At 41.3% G+C, this 26,108-nt stretch overlaps 2 protein-coding genes across 2 annotated transcripts in view; one reads left to right on the plus strand and one right to left on the minus strand.

Annotated features, from left to right (window-relative positions):
* The first annotated feature begins 89 nt into the window (after positions 1-89).
* ASB3 (ankyrin repeat and SOCS box containing 3) overlaps positions 90-26,108 on the plus strand; it is a 47,598-nt gene continuing 21,579 nt past the window's right edge. Inside the window, exon 1 of the mRNA XM_048518753.1 lies at positions 90-201. The gene's annotated coding sequence lies outside the window, so the exon portion shown is untranslated. The remainder of the gene's footprint in view (positions 202-26,108) is intronic.
* On the minus strand, positions 9,918-26,073 carry CHAC2 (ChaC glutathione specific gamma-glutamylcyclotransferase 2). The gene is made up of 3 exons (XM_048518789.1): positions 25,714-26,073; positions 17,299-17,334; positions 9,918-14,422 (listed from the first exon to the last, which is right to left on the minus strand). The coding sequence occupies exons 1-3, from the start codon at positions 25,921-25,923 to the stop codon at positions 14,033-14,035; spliced, it is 636 nt and encodes a 211-aa protein (XP_048374746.1). The 5' UTR covers positions 25,924-26,073; the 3' UTR covers positions 9,918-14,032.

The following is a 26,108-nucleotide window of genomic DNA, read 5'->3' on the forward strand; positions in this document are numbered from 1 at the left end:
GCGACAATCTATATATCAACATCCGGGGTATGTGCCTCAGAAATAAACTTATCTACCGCCTGAAAGAGCCGCTCTGTTCTTCACACTCTATGGTGCCCCGCCCTCTGTTTCTTCACTGAGTCGCTCCTCAAATAGGAACCGGTGACAATCGTTATATCAACATCCGGGGTATGTGCCTGTTGCTCTGGGAGACGGAACGAGGTAAGGCCTGCAGGCCTTTGGTCAAAGCGCAACGGCAATCCGACTCTAAATTCCCTTTCACCACCTTTCTGTCCAGTTTGAGTAATTCTGTCCAAACTGGCTTCTTTGCGGTCGCTCGCAATAAATTCTTATGCGTCCCGCCTTCGTCAAAGTGCTTTCAGCATGAATGTGTGATGTGGCTGCGCGTGCGCTAACTGCATGTGTGCATGCGCAGCGATTATTCCGACGGCGTTTGAGGAGGCTGGGATGGGACGATATAACTTTTTTGCGGGTGGGGGCGGAATCGAGGGTCGCGAGGGTTCAGTGTTTCTAAATGTTTAAAACAGGAGGTCAAGAAAATCCCACCAGAAAGAGACGAATAGGATTATGGAAAACATGGCTGCAGCCTGTGATGCACACATTGTGGCTTGGTTTGGTAGCCTCTGTAGGGCTGTCAAGTAACTCTTTGTTGTTATTAGTGATTTATTAGGAAGTAGCACACGTGAATTCTTGCAGCAAGTAGTAAAGTGTTTCTGTGTGATTGTTTCAGTGCACGGGCACTTGGATCACTGGCAACTGTTCTATTCAGTTCTTTCCCTTTTTAAAAAGCATCTCTAAGAAACCTCTGAGTCCCATAAAAAGATCTTGGCTTGCTGTTTTACCAAAGACCGTTTTTGCCTGGGGCAAGATTTATTAATGGATTTGGGTAGTGAATCAAGCTCCTTGAGGCAACACAAATATATTTTAATATATTTGAATGATATATATGAAGGGTCTCTTACAGCCCTTTTAGTCACAGGGGAGGGATTCCTTCAGCAATGGCTGATGATTCCATAGCACTTTCTGCAGATGGTTCCATAGCACTTTCTGGTCCCTGGTGAAGTTCCACTTGCTACTGTGACGGACCTAAGTGGCAGGCCGAGGCAGAAAAGCCACAATATAAAGTGTTACTCCCTCATAGAGCCTGATTGTGTGTGGGAATGGGTGGAGTTTTAGGAGGAGTTAGAGCTTCAGACGGGATTTGAAGGAGTTCAGCTGTGAGTTCCAGTTCAAATGTGTTTTGTGTGGCTTTGGTGGGAAGGGAGAATTGGTGAAAGAGGGACCCTACTGTTGCTAGGAAGGCAATTACTTCTAGGGACAGATTCCTAGCCATGGTTTTTAAGAACAGAGCTAGTTCATCTTCTGGACAGAGTGAATAGAACTGAGGGGAACTGACTTAGAAAGAGTTGTGTTGGGGAGGGACCATTTTCTTGTCAGAAGGGGAAATCACACTGCATGTTGGAGAAGGATTTCCATCCCTAGTTCTTTAAAAAGATTTTTTCAAACTCTGTGAATTAATCTTAAAGTTTGCTAAATCTGAAGGGAAAGCAAGTTGAAGAAAGTGCTCCTTTTAGTGTAGTTAACAGGCGCCAGGATTACAGCAGAAATCTCTGGGTGCTTGCTTCGATATAATCTATGGAGCATCTTGAAAGGTTATGCCATTTTAAAAGCATTAAGAACTCTGTGATAAACTGATATCTTTTCCAAAAGCTAATTACCATCTGTGCAGAGTTTTGAAAACATCTTAATATCTGTAAATGAAAACTTCTTTCTTTGTTGACAATAGTTCCTCATAACCTGATCCCCTGGAGGTTTTAATAAGATTCTACTATTTATTTGTTGAATTTAAAAAAGCCTCTTGCACTGTTGTCAGAAGTAAAGCAGAGAGTGAAGGGGGTTCATTTCAGGTCCCTAAACTTGTTCAGTTAAACATTCATTTTAAAGAGGAACAGGGTAGAACAACTTAAGAGAACTGCCCCAAAGGTTGTATACACACAAAGCTCATCAGCAGCAAAGAAAACAAGATCTTAGGAAAATTAAGGAACATTTGTTGTCTTTGAATATTGGGAGGTGATACATTTTTCCTCTCATGACCCCCCATTTTCACAGCTACTTCTTCCTCTTTTATTTGTCAGCCTCCCAGTACTGCTAACACCTGGCAGTCATGCTGGCTTGAACTTAATCGTTGCACCAGTAGCTCCTTGAACCCTTCATTGGGAGGGCTGAATAGCTAAGAGGAGGGTAATTCTGCAGCCACTTTGGTGATGGAACTGAGCTGCCAATATGCTCAAAGCAAGAATATGGTCATCTGACCACACCATTCCCAAATCCTCCTCAGGGATTCTTCTGTGTTGGCATTACACTTGCCATTCCCTTCTCAAAATAATTATTTTAGCATCCCACCTATCCCTACAATGCCTTAATAAATTGATTTTATTTTCGTTTTAAAATAGTCATGTTTGGTTCTATACTGAGCCACTTTTGGGCTCTAGAACAGTTGGTTCCAGATCCATGAACTAGACTGTCCTCCAGCCCAGTGCTATCTGTTTGGACTAGTAGCTGCTTTCTCAGGTTTCCAAGTGAAATCTTTCCCAGCCCTTCAAAGATCTTTTTAACTTTGAAATGCTATGACTCACAGATCCTATGTTTTGCTAAGCATTGTCTATTGCTGAACTATGCCCCTTCTACTGATTTCATATCATGTTTCAGGCAGCATAGGATTAAGCTGTGTGACTGGGAATTCTTAATGTTTTAGGAGACCCAACAGCTAATACGTGAAATGTTTGTCATGAAGCTTTTAAAAAATTTACTGAGATAGCATGGACCATGTTCATTACCAATAAAAGATGGAAAAGTTAATAATATTTAGGTATTTACAGAAGGCAGTTGGTTGGGTTTGAGCTTTACTGGTAAATCAGATCATTTTCTCATACTTTTGAAGTTCTTAAGAATTGTTGGTAAACACAAGCTACATAAGCTTTCACCAAGCTTCTGACATCTGCCACACCACCCTTACAAATCAATTATACAAAAATAAAAATGATAAAGATGTTTGTAAGCCACCCTGAATGTGGCTGGGATCAGGGATTTCTCCAGGATCTACCATTGAAGAAAGGAATCCAATTTCATTATGATTTTAATTTGTGTCTAAAATGATGAGCTGAATACACAAAAATTTGTAATGTGGATTAGACCAGCACAACGTGAATGGGAGTAACTCCCATAAATTCAGTGTGATCCTCAGTAAACATGCATAGAATTGTTCTACTGAGGACCATATGTTGCATCTGTGGTTTCTTGAACCTAAGTGCATTTAGTCAGAAGTAAGTCCCACTTACTAAGCAAAAATGACACCAAGAGGTGAAGGTGTTGCTTTTAATGTGCATGTTATTTTGAAGAGCATTCATATGCTACAAAATATTGGACTCTTCTCTGAAATATTTGAAATGTTTTCTCACTTCATTGAAAAATGTACATAAGATGTCATCTTGAAGGCCTGGTGTGGATGACAACAGCTCAATATAGGTCAGGGGTAGGGAACCTGCGGCTCTCCAGATGTTCAGGAACTACAATTCCCATCAACCTCTGTCAGCATGGCCAATTGGCCATGCTGGTAGGGGCTGATGGGAATTGTAGTTCCTGAACATCTGGAGAGCCGCAGGTTCCCTACCCCTGATATAGGTCAATAGCTTAAAAGACTAATTATTAAAGTAATAGTAGTAACATGAGGCATTTGAGCAGTTCTTTAGAATGTCCAAAGAACATTAGAATGTCCTGCACAGTGAATTCCTGCAACCCCATAAGTGTTATACTGAAACTTTAATCTTACAACAGAACAACTGTATTCTGTATTCTGTATTGATATCTGTATTCTGCTGTATTGATTTCTGTATTCTGCTTGATATCTGAATAATATTCTTAAAATGGCATATTCAAGAACACTGATTGAAATGAAGTAAATCAGTTAAAATCAAATAAATAATATCATAGGGGTGTAATGTAGTAAATGATTTGCTCAATGCTAAGACAGTATACTCAGAATTAAGTCCTACTGAGTTACTCCCTTGAAAGTAGTCAAACTTTCTTTCATTACTGATTCATATTTTTCATGGCAGAGTCATGCATACACAGAGAGCTGACAAGCCCCCCTCTGCCTTTTTTCCAATTCTTGTCAATAAGAGCATTCTATGTTCTTGTAATGATCCTGTACAAATGAAAAGGGAAGCAGCAGCTCAAAGGCACAGCTAACTTATGTCCCACTGTGCTGTTTCTGCAACAACATTTCATGCTTATTCTGACTGGAATCTCAAGATTTTTGGAGCAAAGTCTGTTTATTTTGCAAGTGTCTGCCTACTGTGGTGGGATGATCCCTTGCCAGGCAAAAACATGCCTTGATGTAGCTTAGTACACAAAGCTAATAAGTTGTTTGTGGCTGCTGGCTGAGAGAATGGGTTGATGGGTGCATGGTTGGAAGTGGTGGCTTCTTTTCCTCTTCTTTGGCAGAGCACAACAGACAAATTAGCCAATACCTGTGGATCTGCTCCTTTCATCTCTTGGTGGAAACATCCACAGGATACCACAGCAAGCAGCAGCAGACTCTTATAATGGAGATACATCAATATGCAACTCAGCTGTGATTATGAACTAGGATCTTGTTTAAATCAAAGGAAATCCATACTTGGTTAACATATACCAGCTCTGTTTTCTTGTTGAATAATCCATATGTAGTACGAAATTACAGTAACATCAGATAAATGCCTTCTGTCTCTGTTGATTCTATTTTCCTCCGTGTTTTGTTTCAGATTTCCTGGAGGTAGTTTGTGACTTAATGGTGGCACATGTAAACTTAAAATTTGTGTGTGTTAGATCAGGTAGGGGCTATTGTTTTACAACATAGTTAAACAACAGGATTTTGGGAGCTGTTAGGCCTCCTGTCCTTCTGAGACATCATCATGTTAAATGGCTGTTAATCTACTTGTTCATCTTGTTAGTTTTAAGTAATGCTGCAGAGTTACTCCCTTGAAAGTAGTCTTTACTTGCTACATATCCCTTCAATAGCACTTCATCAGGGGGAGAACTTATGGCTCCACTAATTACATATGACTGTTTTCCCCAATTTGGATTTTGAAGTGTGTGAAAAGAAACAGACAGAAAATTTTCAAAGGCTTGCATCTTTATAACATTGGATTTGATGTAATTATCATATTGAAATAATGGCAGGAAGGAGCAGCTGGGATATGAGTCACAGAAATACCCACATTATAAAGATGGAAGCTCTATTTATTTCAGAGGGAAGTGTTTATTCGAAATGGTGCAGCTTTAGGTGTGCCTTTAGAATAATAGAATTATAGAGTTGGAAGAGACCACAAAGGCCATAAAGTCCAATTGCATGCCATGCAGGAATACACAATCGAAGCACTCCTGCCTCTGTTTAAAAAACCTTTAAAGAAGGAGACTCCACTACACTCCAAGGCAGTGTATTCCACTGTCAGGAAATTCTTCCTAATGTTTAGGTGGAATCTCTTTTCCTGTACCTTTAATCCATTACTCCTTGTCCTAGTCTCTGCAGCAGCAGAAAAGAAGCTTGCTCTCTTCAATATGACATCCTTTCAAGTATTTAGACATGGCTATCATGTCACCTCTTAACCTACTTTTGTCCAAACTGAACAAACCCAACTCCCCAAGTCTCTCCTTGCAGGGCATGGATTCCAGACCTTTTACCATTTTTGTTGCCCTCCATCCCATTAGCATTTTGCTATCTTTTCCACGCAGTGACCCTGTCATATCCTTTTTCTTTCTTTTGCTGCAGACATAACTAAAAAAAGAAAGCCTTTTAAAATAGTTTTTTAACCTCTATGGCAAGCCTGAGCTCATTGTGAGTCTTAGCTTTTCTGACTTTCTCCTTACACGTCTTGGGTATTGTTTGAATTCCTCTTTTGTGATTCCCCCCCTTTTCCATTTCTTATACATGTCCCTTTTAAATCTTAGCTCTGTTGAAAGGCCTTTAGATATCCATTCTTAGACACATCCCATTTTTTTCCTCACTGGAACTATTTGAAATTGTACCCTCAATATCTCACTTTAATGAAACTTGCACCCATCATGCATTCCCTTGTCTTTTAGTATTCTTAACCATGGGATCACAACCAGTAGTTTCCTAAGTTTACTGAAATCAGCTTTCGTAAGGTCTAGAATGTGTGTCTGACTGTGCTTGGCATCCCCTTTCCACTGTATAACAAACTCCAGCAGAATATGGACATTCCCATCTAAGGATCCTACTACTTCCACCCCATTAACCAGGTCATCATTGTTAGTTAGGAGCAGATCTAAAATAGATGAATCTTCTTGTTGCCTCTTCCACCTTCTGGACCATGACATTATCTGCAAGACAAGTGAAGAATTTGTTGGGCCTTGTAGTCTTGGCAGAGTTTGACTCTCAACAAATATCAGGATAATTTAAATCTCCCATTACTGCCACTTCTGTTCTCACTGAAAGTTGTGGTCTTCTGTTCCAGGAACACATCATCTAGTGCTTCAGTCTGGCTTGGAGGTTTGTAATAGACCCCCCACAATGAGATCGCTGTTGTTTTTCTCCTCAATTTTTGCCCCAGTGCTCTCAACCTGGCTTCCAGGATTTTAGATCTCCTCATAGGTCTAATCATCTCTGACCTATAATGCTACTTCTCCTCCTTTCCTGTTTAGTCTGTTTCTCTGAAACAGGTTATACCCCTCAATTATTACATTCCAATCATGAGACTCATCCCACCAGGTTTCAGTGATGCCTATTATATATTTGCTATGCTGTGTTGGCAGTTTGAGTTTGTCTGTTTATTTCTCATGCTCTGTACATTATTGTACAGACACCTAAGGCCATGGGTTCTTTTCCCTGGCCGCTTATTTAAGGTTTTTTTTTAATGGTTAGGCTCTTGAACTATCCACTCAGTTCTCTGTGTAACCTTCAGACTATTATCGCTAGCACTACAATGAACTCCTGCTCACTTGAATACTGTCTCTCTCCCCCACGGAACTCAGTTTAAAGCCCTCCTGATCAGGTTTGTGAGTCTTCTACCAAAAAATTCCTACCTACAGCCATCCCTTGCATCTTCATGAAACTGCAGACTATGGTCCAAGAAGCCGGTGGCGCCACCTGCAGAGCCAGCTGTTCACCTCCACTATTCTTCTTTCCCTCCCTGGGCCATGTCCTTTGACTGGGAGTAGAGAGGAAATGACAATCTGCGCATCAAGATCCTTTAGATTCCTTCCCAGAGCCTCAAAATCTCTTATGATGTCCTGAAAGCTACGTCTTGCAGTGTCATTTGTTCCCATGTGCATCAAAAGGAAGGGATAACAGTCAGTGGGTTTGACAAGTTTTGTCAGCCTCTCTATGACATTATGGATTTTTGCCCCAGGGAAACGGGACACCTCTTGAGATAGCACGTCAAGTCTGCCAATCACTGCTTCTGTTTCCTTCAGCAGGGAGTTCCTACCACTACTGCATGTCTCCTCTGGGGTTTTGCAAGGGCCATTCCATGGGCTGAACCTTCTGTCACTTGCACCTTCTCCAAGAACTGACTCTGTTGCTCCTGTGCCTGTTCCTTATCCTCACTGACAAGGAAGAAAACTTCAAATCTATTCTGTAGCTTCAAACTCACAGAATACTCCCTGTACCCTCTCCTTCTATGTGTCACATTCCTCCAGTAGCCCATCTGTTGTGTTTGAAAGCTGCCGTCCTCCTTAGAGAGATCTGTGGTGTGTTCCCTACCCAGTACTGGCTTCTCCACTCTGTCAAGGAAATCCTCATTCTTCTTAGCAAGCTGAAGAGTAGATACTAGTGCCTCAAACCGCTGTACCTTCTCTTCCAAGAGAGTAATCAATTTGCACTTGCTGCCGGTACAGCTAGTCACATCCTCCAGCGTAAAAACAAACATACCACAACTGTTGCAGGTGACGGCAGCAACTCCCTGATGATCCATATTTAGTAGTCTTAAATAGTACAGAAACAGATCAATGGGCCTCCCTTTCAAAAAGTCCCCTACTAAACTCCCCACAAAAAATGGGTGTTAACCTTGCCTGTTTAGCTAAGTCCCTGTTTAGTGAGCGCCAGGGGCTGAGCCTAGTGGTTGAAGCCTCTACTCCCAGTCAAGTGTCTAACTCACCTTCTGCACACTCCCAAAACATTGGTTCTTATTGATAAAAACTCTGTGCACCACTAGGCATGTGGGGTTTCCCCTCAGAGTGCTCAAAAGAGCTGAGTGGCAATTAAATAGAGTTGGTGACTCACCAGAGGCCCTATCTCTCAGAAGGTTGAGGCAAACACACAGCCCAAAACAAAGAAACCCCAAACATAAACAAAAGCCCTCCCAAGCCCTCAAAAAACAAACACACAAGCCCTCAAAGACACACACAATTAAATAATACCCTCCCCCAATAGAGCTTACCTTTTGCTCTCTATTCTGTTCCCTTCTCCTGCCTCTCTGAGATGTTTGACAACTTGGAGAATAAGGAGCAATTTATAAAGTTAAAAAATGCCCCAGGGTACAAAAACATTATGGTGACCTGTTATGGAGTTTTCATGGCAATAGACTAATAGAGGTGGTTTGCCATTGCCTTTCTCTGCACAGCAACCCTGGGTTTTCCTTGGAAGTCACCTATCCAAATACTAAACAGGGCTGACCTGGATTAGCTTCTGAGATCTGACAAGGTTGGTCTAGCTTGGACCTTCCAGGTCAAGGAACAAAAACATTTGAAAATTTTTATGTAGATTTTCTTCATGTGTTTTTTTAAATTTGAAATGTTTGCTAGTCATCTAATAGTGTTTGTTCCACATTAAAAACCAAACTGGGTTAATGAGCCATACTGGTACGAGTTATTTAATATGCAAAACAGCAGGGTGAATCTATACAAAACACTCTGTCTCGTGTCAGTGTGTTTTCTAGATCTGGATATTTTAGCACTTTGAAACACAATAATTTCTACCATTGCAAAAAAACAACAACAATTTTGTGGGACTTTTTCTTACCCAAGATATGTTGAATTTTGGTTTGTGGTAGAAATATGCCTTAAATGCAGCTTGTGTGATGTTATTCCCTCCCAGTGGCATGGGACAATTCTAAATCATCGCAGTAACAGTTTCAGCGAAATAATACATAAACTTCATTTGGCAATGTAGTAATTCATGCCTGAGTGTTAAATATGTGAATTGACTGCATTGCAAAATACTGCACTGGAGATGACATCAGGTGGGCTGAACATTCTTGTCTCTGATGGCTCTAATGTAACACCAGACCATAAAGCCTGGAGGAGCCTTCGGCCAACGTACTTCTTCCTTGGTAATGTACCACTCAATGAGTGGAGGCTTTTACCCAAAAATGTTACATCCACATCAAGTCAAAGTTTACTGTCTTCCCTCTAAAACAGAATCCCAAACTATGGTAGGCGAGGCCATATGTGGATGAAGAGTGACTTGCCATGAACGTGGAAGTCACGGGGACAAACAAGCCTGAGGATTCCTGCGTTCAATCACATTGAACAAATTAGCGTACCTGAATCATGACACAAACAAGCTAGCCGTCATTTGGTGCTGCAGTTGTTATTTATTTATTTAGAATCTCTTGGGCTGCCTCTCCAGAGAATGTGCCAGAGCCATCATGATGAATATGTGTGTGTGAATCACCACCCCAAATAAGCTCAATAAAGATGATGCTCTTCTATTAACAAAGATTAGTTCTCAATGTAGCAGAATCTGACATCGATGGAGGACTCTGTTCCATATTTTTCTGCCTTACCCCAGTTTTTGTGGTTTTATGTCCAAGGCCATAAAATGCGTGAGTGTGATTTCATGGATGCTGTTAAAATGTCCTTTTTGAGATATGCTTTAGTCTTTGAAAAGCTACAGTTAGACATGTTTTCCAGTGCTGTTGGATAAATGAGGTGCCTTTTATTGTACTGAAGTGATATGCACATAATGGAATGTATTACAACAGTGGTTATTGCAGTATTTGAATCTGGAAAAAATGCATAGAATCAACAGTATTTGGTATATACCTGCAATTAGCCTAACCAGCACAGGAAGGAATTCACTACTCTGGCCTTTGCGTGCTTCCCCCCAAGGATTACCTTCAAACTATTGCTTAATATGTAATTAAGGAATTCAGTTTTTTTTCACCTTCATGACAGTTTTGGGGGGAAGAGAGTTTTCTGTAGAAAAGTAGAGATTGGATACTCAAATGATAATTACTTACTGAGGCTTATTTTAAAATAGATTGGACTCCATGGATTTGTTACACTGACGGCAACACTGACCCTTGGTGAAAGAAGCTTAGAAAGGCACCATCGGTAGCAGAACTGAGATCTATCAAAACCCATGTGGGTTTAAAGCATCCTTTCAGAACAGCATTGACTTACATTTTTGTTGCTGGAAGCAATTAAAAGTTTAATTTACTATTGAAGAGCAATGCATTTAAGGCAACAGTACAGCCCTTCGCCACTCTTCCTTCAGATCCAGTATCGTACTAAAAGGAACTGCTTGTTTTGCAAACAGAGAGGGCATATATGTGATATCATTGCCCTTTTCAGCGTTTTATTTTTTATATACATGTGGACAGAGTCCTATTTGGAATTTATGGCTTGTATCTGGCTATCTATTTTTTTGGAGAAGCTGAATGGGATTTTTGAGGGGTTGTCCTCCTTTGCCTAAAGTAGTAAGAGTCTTACATCTTCCTCAAAATCTAAAGTGGTTTGCTGTACACCAGGGGGCGCTGCTGTCTGCCCAGCACAAATAAAAATCCCCTTGCCTGTTTAGTTGGTTTCTGGCCAATGAAAGTGAATTAAGGTAAAATCCTTGATTTAGAGAACTCAATAGTAAAAATCTCCATTGATTTTAACAGAGTAGGACTTTCTTTAGCAAAGGCTAATCTGTAAGTTATCATATAAATGATTTTATTGCATAAACAGTATTACTTTCTGGAGTAATTATCCAGCTCAACCATTTCCTCACTTGTAACTCCATTTTCCAGGGAACTCAGAAAAGCTGTTTAAAGTTCTTTAAGTACTTTTTGTGGGATCTTAGCTTTTGAATAGTGTCTATCTAGTATATGATCCTCCCTCAAAACATTTTTCTCAGTTTACTGAATATAGGTATCCTTTCCCTGCCACACACACACACACACAGAGAGAGAGAGATTTATAAGTGACTGATAAAAAGAGAGAGACAGAGAATTGGTTTATGGACACAAACGTAAATAATGACCGTGCTGTTACTGATATTAAATCATAGGCTTCATTGTAAACAGTGGACATATAAAGAGAAAATTTTGATAGAAGAATAGGAAAGTGCTTGACATTTGGAAAAAAACCCTTTCATATATTAAAATACAAAAATATGCTTTGTTGAAGGCTTAAAGAAAAATAACTTAAACCAAGAAGCCAGGAAATTCAGTTGGGACGGAAACTCCTTCTGTTAGTCTATTGCAAGAATGAAGCCCAGAAAAGTTAACACAGACTCCGTCAATATTGTTGGAAATTGTGCAAGGAAAGTAAAGTAAATTAAACAGAACTTTCAGAAGTTCATGATTACCAAGGTTAAGTCTTTGTAACATTGTGTGTGACCTACATCTCCATTCTAACACAATGGTCTGGATCTACAGAGCTACTTCAGGCTCGCCTTGCGGGATTTTTGACTTTTAAGGTCAGAGCTTCCCACAGCATACCATAAGTTGCTTTGGCAACTCACTGTGGTTTCAAAAGTGTTTTGCCATGCAACGGGGGAGCAGATGGGGCACACAGAACTGACACATGAAGCATACCAAATCAGACCACTGGTCCATTAAGGTCAGTAGTGTCCGTTCTGACTGGCAGCGGCTCTCCAGGTTCTCTTGCTGAGGTCTTTTACATCACTCATTACCCAGTTTTTTTACTTGGGAGATAGCAGAGATTGAACCTGGGACCTTCTGATACCAAGCAGATACTCTACCACGAAGCTCTGCTCCCCCAAGGGTAGTGCCAGTGAAATAGGGGGTTATTATCAAGCAAGTTTTATTTTAGATGAGCTGTTCAAACTTCAGTCATTAATGAGTTGACTCTGTAGTGTTCTCATAGAAATCACTGACCTAAATCATTCCTTGCGCTTTTGAACTCTTATCCATTTTTAAATGATCAGGAGTTGGCTGCAAGTTCGTGCATTTCCTCCTCCCCACTCTGGCACAAATTCCTTATTTTCCCAGCTGTTCATTTTTATCCAAACCATTATACCTGCAAGGGAGGAAATGGCGCCCAGGGATACCACCGCCTCCGGGTGCCCCCCTGTACTTGGGGGTGGGGCTTGTGGGCAACTCGGATGACCTGCTGCCACGGCGCCCATCCAAACCTCTCCTGCTCCCTGCAGACCGCCTCCTGCCCTCCCCAGGCCCTGGGGGGGGGAGAAGCCGGCCTGTAGGGAGGTGGGGGGGCAGGGCATTGTGGCCGGTGGCCAAGGAGGTGGCCTGCCGCCATGGTGCCCGTCTGAGCTGCCCCCGGCCTTGAGGGCCTGGGGAGGGAAGGATGCGGCTTGGACAGGAACCTGTCTTTAGGTACCTCCCCTGTCCCCCTGGGTGGCATACCCCTGTACCTGCATGAATGCTATCCAGGGTCCCCATATTTAGAATGCAGTCCTATATAGAGTAACTCTAGTCTAAACCCTTTGAAATCAAGGGCTATCAACAGGAAAAACTCTGTAGAGGATTGCATTAATAGTTTAACCAGTTAGCATTGATGCAAATATAAACCATAGTTTAAGCCAACAGGGAAAGGGTGGTAGGAATTCATGCCAAGGGGGGACCACAAATGCCCACATCTTACTTCCATTTTCTTAACTATGGATAAGAGATCAGCAGTGTGACCTGTGTCCTGGAATTACTCTGACACATGGAGTAATTAGGCATTCTCCCTAGTGCTTCTGAAGGTATAGAGAATTTTGAGTATTGGCTTTATTACTAGAACTTAAGTCACTGGAATTGTTCCAAGGTAGATTTTAGCACATTTAAGTATTTCCAAAAATGTTACATCTAATGATTATGGATGGGAGTTTCTGAACATTGCTGCTATTGTAGATTCAAGTCATATCCCCATTTACGTTCAACTAAAAAAAAATCCTTGTGATTTAAATAAATAAATAAGGCACCAGCAAGTATGAGTTACTCAGTTTCCAAAGATCTTGACACTACGAGCATCTTAAAATGAAAACACAATTTCTTTTACCTGTAACTGTTTGCTCATTTTTATCAAATGGCAAATAGTTTATATATAAATGATAGAACCATTGAGACCATGGAACTGAACTCAGTGATAATTATCCTATAATATAATGTGTACTTACTAAATATTTCTAAAATAACTATATGAAGGACCTTGGTCCTTACATAAGAATATCTTCCACAGTGTTCTAATTTGCAAGCTGCTATAGATTGGCCCTATTGGGACAACTCTTGAGTAAGTGTAAATTGAGGATTGTGGCCCAAGGCAACTAATTCTCAATCTTATGCATGTTTACTCAGCAGCAAGTCTTGTTTATCAAGGAAACTCACTCCTGAGTTAGTATGCACAGAATGGCATAGTGTTATAATCCACGGCACATTATAAACTGGCCCCACTGGTTCTCCTGTTGAATTAATGTGCTTTGAGGATTGTGGTCTGTTGACACAGTTTGTCTGAGTGCAGAATTTAGTCCCAGGCTACATATTTTTTAAAAAGGAAACAAAGATCTAAATAACTTAAAATCAAGAACATTTTCCCTCACTAAAGAATTTCTTCATAATTGAGAAAGGGAGAGAAAAGCATTTTTAAAATTCATCAAAATTCAAAATCCCCCCCCCCCCCAGTAAATTACTGAAAACATATTTAAACGTAGTTTTCTACTGACCAGTAACAACAGTACCCTGAATGAAACATTAAAATGGATATCCTAAAGTCCAGGTGGAACATCTCCAAGTCCTATGCCTGCTGTCAATGAAAATATTACTCTGATGATGAAGAAAGAATTTGAACCACAAAGTGATTTTTATATGCAGTTAAGACCTTGGGTTTGTTCCTGCTCCAAAAGTTTCTTTACTAGTTTCTCTAAAGTAAAAAGATGGTCATCTACATCTTCTGGCACAAGATCCCTGAGGGAATTGCAAAGTTCAAAAAGGTATTCAGTGTTCCTTCCACTGGGACCAACTGCATCAAAAATCTGTTGGGCGATCTCTTCTAGAGGTGCTGGCCCGAGGTAGTTAGGGTTTTCATAGGTTCCAATATATAGCAGCACATCAAAGGGTTCCACAGAGGGATCTTTTGGATAGAAAATGACAGTTGTAGTCCTGTAGCCACCTTTCTCTCGGAAGTCAAGATACGCTTTTACTTCACCTTCTTGTCCCAATGGCAGTTTGTATGCCACACCCCATACACAGCCCTGTCAAAGAATACAGCCAGAGAAGTTAAACATTCCAATGTTCTTAACATAGACGTATGCTGGTGGAAGTCTTCAAAGGTATTTTATTTTATTTTATTTTTTGAACTTCTATACCGCCCCATCCCCGGAGGGTATGAAGAGAAACTTATTCTAAATCTGGCATTTTTCTGTTTTCTGCATCCCTTTTCCATCAACGATACATGCAATCAGTTCTCCTTAAAAGAAATAAGCATATTAGGATACTCTGATGCTCCTGCAAAGGTATGCTCTCAAATCTGTATTTCATGGATAATGGAATGGGGTGGGAGGCATTTGCAGTGTAAACTGGTAATGATGCAGGGGGGAATCCTGAATCTTTTCCCCCATGGTCTTTCAATTCAGCCTGTTTTCTTCCTGGCCAGGTTTATTTCTGATCTTGGAGCCCAACTGGAAGAAGAATAGGAGGTGGGGGAAGAGATACCAGGGGAGGAAGGATTGTGGGGAGGAGAGTGGTGGGCAAAGGAAGGATTGCAGATTTCCCCCTCAGAATATTACATCTTATTTCCACAGCTCTTCGTCTATTGAAGAGGCATTCCTGTGCTTTGAAGTTGTACGTTGCTAGGTGCTTTTGGCTCATTGAAAGTCTTCGATGAGCACAACTGTCTACTGCTAGAGGAGCATGTCTCATGGCAGAGAACAGTGCTGCGCCTGTGAAAGCAAAGCAAAGCACAGGACCAGACCACGGCTTCGTTCTTGTGAATACTGTCCTCCCACATTAATGTAACCAGGAATATAGGGATTGGCTTGTCCCATGAAAACTAGTGTGATGTAATGGTTAGAAAATTGCATAAGAATTTGAGAGACCTGGGTTCAAATCCCTACTTATCTAGGTAGCACATGGTTGACAGTGGGCTAGTAACTCTCAGCCCAGCCTACCTTGCAGAGTTGTTGTGAGGATAAAATTAGATTTTCCTCTGCCCTTTGCTTGGGGGCAGCATGGGATTAAAACCAAATTAAATAGATAGTTGTCTGCCTCATAGTGTGTGGCTCTAGCTTAAAACATGCTTGCATTTAAAAGTTAGTTTATAATGTTATGTTGATCTTATGCAGCGTTATCAAATATTTATTAAACAAGTTGTAAGAAAATCCACATTTCCTGTTGGACAGATTGTTCAGCTGTCACCTTGCTTAAGTTCAGCATGTCTCCATTTAATTTTGTACAAGTGCTGTAGTTAACAAGGGGAATTTTACTTAGCATGAGGAGAACGAGGTAGGAAGAGCCCTGGAGATGGTAGATTCCAGCTCTGAATGGCTCTACCCCTTCTTTTTACTTGCTGTGCTGGTTTTTGGTTTTGCAAGGCGGCTTTCACATATAGGGAAGCATTTCAGAACTTGATTCACCCCCTGCATAATGTGGACCAAGCTTCAGTGACATAGTCATCTCAAAATGAAAAATACGCCAATCAATAGTCATCATTTTTCTACACTCTACACTTTTACTGTATGAATAGGTGAAAATTATTATGGAGTACAGATTACTTTCATTGATTTGGATTTTGGTTTTCACAACTAGAGTCGGGGGAAAAAAACAAGGCCAACCATTCTGTGCTCATGGAAGCATCTGCTGGTTAGCATAATGGGGTCTAACTGCACAGTAATTGAAAAACACTTACCAGAAAGTTACAGAAAAGTCACAATGACAGACACTGCTGCATTTTGCTTGCTTGTTTTGTCAACTACAAAGGTGGCTAAAGTCTGGCTGCTATTAAATTCATCTCTGTGTGCTGCTAGCATTTCCGAAAAAAAACCCCTCTATTGTTTCATGTAGTTTGCCTTGACCACATAAATCCTGAAAACACAGGGAATTTCATGTGCCACGTTGCACTTAAGGATTACAAAATAAAGCCCATGGTATCAGGGAAACTGGAGGGGGGCCAGAGAAGAGCAAGATCAGTGTTATGCAACAGCTTCCATATTAACTGAGGTTCTAAATCGGCTAAGAAGAGGGATACAACTAAATTACATACTACTGTACTACTATTTAGCATTCATAACGTTTTTGAAGTGCTTCATATATAATAAGGCCCACTCCCCCTCTGTGTATATCTCCAAACTTGCAGAGGCAAAGGGAGGGGGCTGGAAATAAGGATTTGCTAAAGGCCAGTCTGTGAGCTCAGGTCTGATTGGAGAACGGAACTGTAAGCTTCCTGGCTTGCATTTGCGAAGCCGAAGGACACGTGACTGTGCAGCTGATGGCACTTATGGATGCGCTTGCCACGTCTGGAAATAGTGGCTTTTCTGGCCGTATTATTTATATGGAAAACATATGAGAGAGTTGGTGCAGGCTAGAAACGAAAGGCCAGAACGTCTCCCCCATTCATCATATGAAGTGAGGATAAGTTGTGCTCTGATTTGGGTTTTTTTTTCAATATTCACAGATCCACACACTGCAAATGCCCTTTCCACCCACCACTTTTATCATCTTGGAGAACGCATTGGAGAACTCCGGTTTACCACAATAATATGTGTCTCTACTGTTCGCCCCCTTTGATGAACAAAAGAGAATAATGTGATATTTTTATGTACTTTATAATGTGCCTTTTTGCTGGACATCATGATAAATTATAACATTCAAACATTCAGTAGAAACATAAGATGGGGATGACCGAGTTAGCTCATATGCACTGAGAGAACAAGGAACTGGGGGAGACCGACTCTGCTTGCAGCAGCCATCGATAACGCTTTTCCAATCTGATGCTGAGGGTGGGAGCCTCTGTGGGCAAAATGCTATGCTGCATGAAGAGAGTAAAGAGCCGGAAAGAATTGTATAAAACTGTATTATCAAGTATATTCCACATAGTCCAAGACAATGTATATATGAAAGGCAACTACTATACCTCAGGATCTTCAATGAGTGTCACAACTCTTCCAGGCTAAAATTAAAAAAAAAAAAGATTTTAGACAAAAATGTATTTTTGTCAAGTCATTCGCATGTGCTGATGTAACCATACAAGGGTAACAACCTGGTATAATTCAAGAACAAGGATCAGCTGTGAGGAGACTAAATGGGATATTGTGTAAACCAGGAAGAATGTTTGGAAAATTATTCTTTTTATACAGAAGAAGAGGAGGAGTTTAGATTTATACCCACCCCACCTTTCTCTCCTGTAAGGAGATTCAAGGTGGCTTACAAACTCCTTTCCGTTCCTGTGCTCACAACAGACACCTTGTGAGGTAGGTGGGGCTGAGAGAGTTCTGAAAGAACTGTGACTAGCCAAAGGTCACCCAGCAGGAATGTAGGGGGGGGGAATCTAGTTCACTAGATAAGAGTCCACCGCTCATGTGGAAGAGTGGGAAATCAAAAATTATTTCTCGAGATTAGCGTCCACCTCCGCTGAACCACTACACTATACTGGCTCTCATAAATAATAAAGTATTTTACCACTTCATGAATAATCAGTTTTTTCCCCCACATTCAACTTAAATTTGTTGTTTCATATTAAAATAATGCGAATGGAATCTCAATTTTTTTGTTACTTTACAATATGAAGAAGAAGAGTTGGATTTATATCCCCCCTTTCTCTCTTGTAAGGAGACTCAAAGGGGCTTACAAACTCCTTTCCCTTCCTCCCTCACAACAAACACCCTGTGAGGTAGGTGTGGCTGAGAGAGCTCTGAAGAACTGTAACTAGCCCAAGGTCACCCAGCTGGCGTGTGTTGGAATGCACAGGTTAATCTGAATTCCCTAGATAAGCCTCCACAGCTCAAGCGGCAGAGCAGGGAATCAAACCTGGTTCCTCCAGATTAGAGTACACCTGCTCTTAACCACTACGCCACTGCTGTTCTTTTGTTATTTCATAGTAGTTAACATATAATTCATTTTTAACTTTGTGGCATTTTGTACATGAATAACAACTTATACAATCTAATGGCTACCATAGCCTATACAGAAAAGATAATTCTATTGTAATACAAACTCCTTTAAAATATCTAATATGGACTCAACATCAGCCTTTTGACCTTTAGGAGTCCTTTATATGCTTCTAATGATAGCTTCACTCCAGCCTTTTTGGTACAATTTGTCCAAAATGCAGAAAAGCTGTATGCAGGTTGTTCACTGGCAACCAAAAGTGCCTTTATAAATGATACAGTATTAACTGGCAAACCTGCCTTTTCCATGTTAGGTAATTATAAGAAAGACAAGGGTCCTGTAAAATTCCTTGCTTTCAATTCTTCTCCAATCTTTTAACCAATCCAAACTGCTACTCAGGAACAGATGAGAAACCCTCTTACAATTTGTTAGGTGCAGAATCCACAGAACACTCTAATTCAGTACACATAAGATGTTCACTGAGCTTTAGAGGGGGATCAGCCAAGTACAGTAATGTTGTTATAGTGCTGAGTAGAATTTTGTTCAGAAAGTCAGTAGCCTTAAGAACAAGATCTACCAGACCACGGCCACACAGCCCGAAAACCCACAACAACCAGTCTGTAGCCTTTGTTAAAATGTAATAAGTTTTTTTTTCATTTTTGTGGCTTCAGAAGTGCTGGAAATTTAATGTAGCTATATAGAATATTCTACATTTCTGCTCAACAATTTGTGATTTTTTAAACTACTCTACAGTTGATGGAATTCCATTTTATCAGGAGTAATATTAGGGCCACTTTTCGGTTTCTTTGGAAAGGTATGAACTAAGTATATCTCATTGAACATGACTCTGGATTATTTAAGCTTCTGTTCTCACATCAAGCTTTGATTGCAGCACCTAACATATGGTCTTATGGCCATCTAAAGCATCTTTTAAAACCAACACTTCCTTGTTACATTTCTTTTACTTCTAACAATCAAGAACCTGATTTGATATTGAAGAGCACTGTGTGTAAAATAAAATAATCCTTTCCTTTTTCTCTACCTTCATACCTTCCAGTCTTTCATGCTCCCTTAGCCACCGACTTTATTTATTATTTAATTCATTTATACCCCATCTTTCTCCCTAGTGAGGACCCCCAAGCAGCTGATGTCATTCTCCTTGTCTGACTTGTCTGTTCATGATCCTAATCTTCAGATTTAAGTATCCACAGGGGGGGGGCATGTTGAGAATTAGATATATTGATGATGATATAGCATTGTTTTCTATCTCGGATCATCTCTCCTCATATGTCCCCACTCGGCCTCTGCTCTGCAGAAGCCAATCTACTGGCGGTCCCGGGCCTGCCTGTGGTGTGGCTAGCTCCACCCGGGCTAGGGTCTTTAGTGCCTTGGTCCCCGCCTGGTAGAACTCTTTGCCTCTTTGACAGAGCCCTGTGGGACCTTGAACAGTTCTGCAGGGCCAGTAGAACAGAATTATTCCACCGGGCCTTTGGAGCAGGATAGTCAGTGAAATCTGATGCCATCACCTGTATTCCAACTTGACTGTTTACACCAGTGGGACCAGCCCTTGTAACTTGCAACTGTGATATGTGATCATCACCATCTGGCATGTATATTGCTATTAATAGATTGTCTTTGTTATGGTTTTATATTATTTATATTGGGTTTTAAATTGTAATGTTTTTATTATACAGGTTGTACACCGCCCAGAGTCCTTCAGGGTGGGCGGTATACCAAATTTGACAAGTAAATAAATACCTCTCTAATTCCATTTTCTGTATCACTTTACATATTATGCCTAATATGTTCATCACTAAGCGAATGCATACTGTGTAAAACAGTTTGAGGTTTTGTGGAGTTTGTGAATAGATGTATTTCCTTTGTGCATTTAGGCAGTTTTAGATTATCCTGCTGTTTAAAGTTATGGTTTTTTCATATTTACAAATGGATGAAAGCAATCAGTGTTTTTAATAAATGTAACGATCTTATTTTTAATGTGAAAAACACACTGGTTTTTCATTAACATTCAGGGTGTTTTGAAAGCAATGCACAAAAATATAAATCAGGGCTGAAAGGAACACTAATTCCATGTAATGTTTCCTCTGCACAACAGTTAGGCACCTCTGGTTAGTGACTAACATTACTTGCCTATTTGTTTACTTTATTTGTACCAAGTGGCTTAAATCTTCCTCTTGTCCTCCATCTGATCCTCACAACAACCCTGTGAGGTAGATTATGCTGAGAGAATGTAACTAACCCAAGGTTGCCCAGCAAGCTTCCATGGCATGAGTGAGGATTTGAACCTGAATCTTCCAGAACTTAATCCAACATTCTCAACTACTAAAGCCCACTGACTCCGCTGGCACTCGTGGGGAAAACTGGAAACTGTGGTGAATTTAAAATCCTGCTCTCTAAGAGCATCAACTTTCTCTTCAAAAATAATATGTTTCCAGTTTTTATGGTTGTGAAAGTATTACTAAAAAGGGCGAAATTGTGTTTGCTGTGCTTTAGAGGAGGATCTGTCAAGCATGAGTCAGTTTGTTACAGTAGAATTGCCCAGGTAGGTAGAATTTTGTTCAGAAAGTCTGTAGCTTAAAATGTCTTTTTTCAGGCCAGCCATATAATAGTTGTTGCAATGTTCTGCAACTGCTCTATAGGCTTTGGTGACTATTGCTTACAGAGTGTTATTAGACTGCATAAAAATTTCAGCTAATGCACAACACATTTGTTGCTAAGTTCAAGGATAGATGCTGGTTCTTGCCTTTAAAAGACCTGGGCATTTACTTGAGAGCTAGTGTGGTGTAATGGTAGTGTGGTGGACTCTAATCTAGAGAATTGGGTTTGATTCCCCATTCCATATGAATGGCGGGCTCTTATATGGTGAACTGGATTTGTTTCCCCACTTCTACACATAAAGCCTGCTGGGTGACCTTGAGCTAGTCAGTTAGACACACAAAGGTAGAGAAAGGCAAGGTATAAATCCAAACCTTTCTTCTTCTACATATGCCTCTCCATTTCCCAAGTTCATTTGAAGAGACGTTGCTCTTTTTTCCTTCCCTTGCTATGGTGAGATTCAGAGGGCTGTAGAACAGGGCCTCCTCTGTTATGATGTCAAATCTAATAGCAAGCTCTCCCCTAAAAGATTTGACTGTTTTCCTTACTTTACAGCCACTGTTACTAGCCAAAATTTATTTTCAGGAGGCTTCAGTTCCTGTAATAGGTTGAGATTGACAGGGGGCCTGGAAGAGGGGCATGTGTATGTGTCAGGTTTTAGTGCCAGTTCAGAGGGTTGGCTCAGTGATTACCGTCTGCATGTGGAGAGATGGGAGCCCATTTCTTGGGAATACATGTATTCGGTAGAAATTATTATCATGTTTCACTGTGCCCTCCCATCTCTTTTGAAAAGGAAGAATCACTGAAAGAAGCCAGATTGCACTCATGCTCAGCTCATGTAGGGAATTGTTCCACATGTGGATACCACAGTGTGCATTTGAGACTTGGCTAAGTCCCCCATGTGCAGAGAAGCTTAGCATGAGTATTCATGTCTGAGGTTGCTGGGTGCTGTGTAGTTCATGGTTTGTCTCCTTTCCACCACAAACTCACTAGCTGGACATGTCTTTCCTCACGTCAGTCTTCCAACAATAATATGGTGCAACTGATCTACTTTCTGAAAAATACTCTAATTGCTTTCTGTTATTTAGTTATTTTTATCTTTGGTCTTGTATAAAACTCTGGTAATGAAACCTTCTCTGTATCATCAGGTTCCAACTGACATTTGGCTCAGTCTAATTAATACAGCTGACATTTATATATAAGTAGAGCTTCTGCTGATTTACTTCGTGTTTTCTTCACATTACGTTGTTATGAGTGGCCCATGATTTCATGTGGGTTCTGGAACAAACCTGTTCTAAAGACTGCAGGCTGGTGAGGTACAACTGACACATGTGTGGTAAACCATTCATACTCTGAATTACAGGCTGCAATAAACAGTAACCAGATTATCGCATATTTTCATTCACAGAAGAATGCCAATTATTTCTAAGTTTTGCTTCATGTATGTTGACAGTCAGCTAAGTGGTTTTGATGACTGACTGATTTGCCACACATGCGGCTGTAAATAACCCAGCCCTGCTCCCTCTGTGCCATTCTCCCAGATTGCTGGATGTTTCTGAACTCCATTGTTTCCTTCACTCAACAATGCTATTTAGAATTATATAAGCTCTCTCTCGCCCTTGCCTAGTGTGAGGCACACAAGGTTTCAAAGTACAGTCAGGTCTATTATTTTGATTCAGGTAGTTTAAAAAAATATGCGTTTTATGAAACCAGGCAGAGCTAATGCTTGACTTTTTAAAAGAATGTAATCTATAGGTTTGTGTGAATAGGTATGTAGAAAAAGAAGAGTTTGGAGTCATACCCCATTTTCTCAGCTTTAGGGAGTCTCAAAGCAGCTTAGAAACTCCTTCCCTTCCTCTCCCCGCAACCTTGTGAGGTGGGTAGGACTGAGAGAGTTCTGAGAAGACCGTAACTAGCCCAAGGTCACCCAGCAAGCTTCGTGTGTAGGAGTAGGGAAACAAATCCAACTCACCAGATAAGAGTCTGCCACTTGTGGAGGAGTGAGGACTCATATCTGTTTGATTTAGCCTAGATCAATAACTACATTCATTCCCATCAGCTCTCTCACCAGCATGGCCAATTGGCCATGCTGACAGAGGCTGATGGGAATTGTAGTTCCTGAACATCTGGAGAGCCGCAGGTTCCCTACCCCTGCTCTAGATTAGAGTACACCAGTATTAACCACTACACCATGCAAGTTCTAAGCTTCTCGTTGAATTGGGCAATTCTTCTTAAGGAGAAGGTCTTAAAGCTTAGACTGAAATAAACGTTGTTTGTCTTTAAGGTGCTACTATTTAATTTTGGTCTTTAAGAGGGTTGCCTTAGTTTTTTGTGACCAGGAAGAATGAAGGCTTTAATAAATATTGAAACAACAATAATGGCAAGTCTCTTTCTATACCAGAACAGTGATTAGGAATTGGTTTGGCACATATACTATGATGTATATGTTCAGAATTCATTACCAGCAGAATCATGTTCACACTAGTTGGTGTTCATGATACTGTATTCAAGATTATGCGGTCAGCAGCTGACAGGCAAACTATTTATCACACTTGTTTAGACAGGTAGCCCTTAGAGGTTATACACCACGAACAGAGTCTCTCAGGCTTAGCCACAGGGAGCATCCTCACTCAGCGCCACTGCATTGTCTCAGTTTTATTTAGGGTGTTTCAAATCATGAGACACGCTAACTAGAACTGAGACAGCAATATTGGCCCAGGCTGAAATAAGGGAAATGTGGGAGAACAGGATGTACTTTGTGGGTCCTGAAGAGAGAGACAGGGAGAGCTTCTGAGGCAAGAAATATAGGTTTATTTTGTTTCCCAACAAAATCCCTTGGCCCAGGCAGACAACACCTGTTCAGGTCATTTGTGCTGATATATTGTGCAGGGTTTTTTTTTTTGGGGGGGGGAGGGGAGACAGCCAGGGAGGAGCTTGCACCTTAATATGGAACAAGGACTATGTACTGAGCATTTCATATGCTCCTTCTGAACCTGAACTATTTCAGAATGCTGATTGGACATTTCGTGGTAGATTGTTCCTCCAAGTCAGATTCTGCTGGCTGTTATGGCTTTTTCAGGCTGTGGGGCTATGGTCTGGTAGTTTTGGTCCTAACATTTTGCCCTGTGGCTGAACAGTACTGGCTAGTATTCAACAAGTAAGGCTTTTCAAAAAAAATCTGAAGAAACAAACATGTGACTTCCCCACAAGATTATTTTTTATTGTGCAAATCTGCCCTCAGAATCCACATATCCACAAGCAATGACATTTCTAACAGTACCATTCAAGTATATTTAGCAGGGAAGATCCCCATTGTACCCTATGGGTTGTGAGTAAGAATGATTATGGATTGGGCTGTGAATTTGTCAGGTGCCCTGCATCAGAAACTGAGCTGACCAAAATTTACAACCAGACTTAATAGCGCAAGCTTACCCGTTTTTCTTGAAATATTTACAAGACTGGGAGCTTCTATAAAGATGCTGAACAGGCACATCTAACACCATTCTTTATAAAGTATAATTTCCCACGCTTCTTGTGCTACTGAGCGTGGGACAAATTTCAGGCTTGAACACCATTATCTTCTTGTAGTTCAGGAGAAAAAAATGTTGAAGCTGTAAAGGTCATGAGGTGTTTTTTTAAAAACGATACTGAAATGTATTCCATTAGCAGCCTCCATACCGGCCTTTACTGATCCCAATAGATAGCCTGGGCCTACATAGGAGATGATCCAAGACTTTAAGAGGAAGCTTATAAGGGAAAACTAGCATGGGAGCTTCAGACACTCTACAGCTGGTTCTATAGGCTGGTTTTGCTTTCATGGCCCTCTGCCTCATGGCCCTCTACATCTGGGACCTGCCATTCCTCCCTTTTGGGGAGAGGATTTCAAATACGGAGCAGCTGGATGCCATTTATATTTATTATTGTATTTTTATTATATTTATTATTGTATTTTTATTGTATTTTATTGTATTGTATTTATAAGACTTAGCTTTTACTGTTTTATCGCAGCTTTTAAAGATTTTGCCATTTTATTATGTTTATTGTTGTACACCGCCCGGAGCCCCTCGGGGATAGGGCGGTATAAAAATCTAATAAATAAATAAAATAAATAAATAAAGAAGTGACTCACATGCAGGATCAATTTCACTGGCTCCACCTTAAGTAATTTGAAAATACTGCTGGCATCTTCTAGCAGCTGTTCCCTTGATACTTGCATTGGTGATTTTGTAAGGTGCACAGCAGTGGTTCCCAACCTTTTTTTTTAAACTTAGGTACCCCACTGGCAACCCATTTCCCTAAAACTGTACTCCCCTATTAGCAAACCTATTACATAATTTTCCATGTTACCCCCCCACCCCACCCCAATGCTCTGGTGCATACCCCAGGTTGGGAACCACTGGTGCAGAGGGAACTAAACTTTTTTTTATTCTCTGTGGGTCAGAGAAATCGCAACATATGAAGGCAGGAGAGCATCTGGTTACCCAGTGGGTGTTTGTGTGAGATAAAGAACGTAACTAAAGCAATTGCGGGGACGGGTGAAGAGAATTCCGTCTGGATTCTGGGGTCTTCTCCAAGGGCAACTCTGTGGTTATTTGTTGTCCCAGACCTCGGGGATACCCGCCTCGTGTGCGCAGAGCACTTTGGCAGTGTCCAGCAACTGCATGGGATGGAGATGTGTGTGTGCGCGCAATTCCTGTTAGTCTGAAATCCCCCTTTTTGTCCTGCAATCCAACCCCATGCCCAATCTGGCGGAACCGGGTCCTTCACGCCAAAGCAGAACCAGGTGGTGATCCTTGCAAAGTTCGCCGCCCTGCCCCGTGCCGCTCACCTTGCCTGGCACTCCGCGGTGGTCGGTGCTGCCTTGCCAGAACCTCCTGCTGTAGCCGGTGATGTACCCGACCATCTTGTCCTCGTAAGGGAAATCCACTTTCCAGATGAGGGAGCCGTAGCCGAAGACCCACATGTTCCTCGCCCCGCCGCTCTCTGCGGCGCTCGCCCTGGAGTGGGGAGGCTGGCGGCGGCCCCGGGGGCTCTGCATGCTCCCAGGCTCGGCTCAGCAAGGCACCCTGGGGCTTGTAGTGCGTGGCCGGCCAAAAACCGCCTCGCCTCGACCGGCTCTCCTGCTCGCACGTGGGCGCTCCTCCGGGGGTGTAGGTGACTCGGGGAACAGAGGCCACGCCGGCTTTCCGTATCATAGCGGCGCGGAACTACAGCTCCCAGCGT

The sequence above is a fragment of the Sphaerodactylus townsendi genome, linkage group LG01 (genome assembly GCF_021028975.2).
Source record: "Sphaerodactylus townsendi isolate TG3544 linkage group LG01, MPM_Stown_v2.3, whole genome shotgun sequence".
NCBI classification, from domain to species: domain Eukaryota; kingdom Metazoa; phylum Chordata; class Lepidosauria; order Squamata; family Sphaerodactylidae; genus Sphaerodactylus; species Sphaerodactylus townsendi.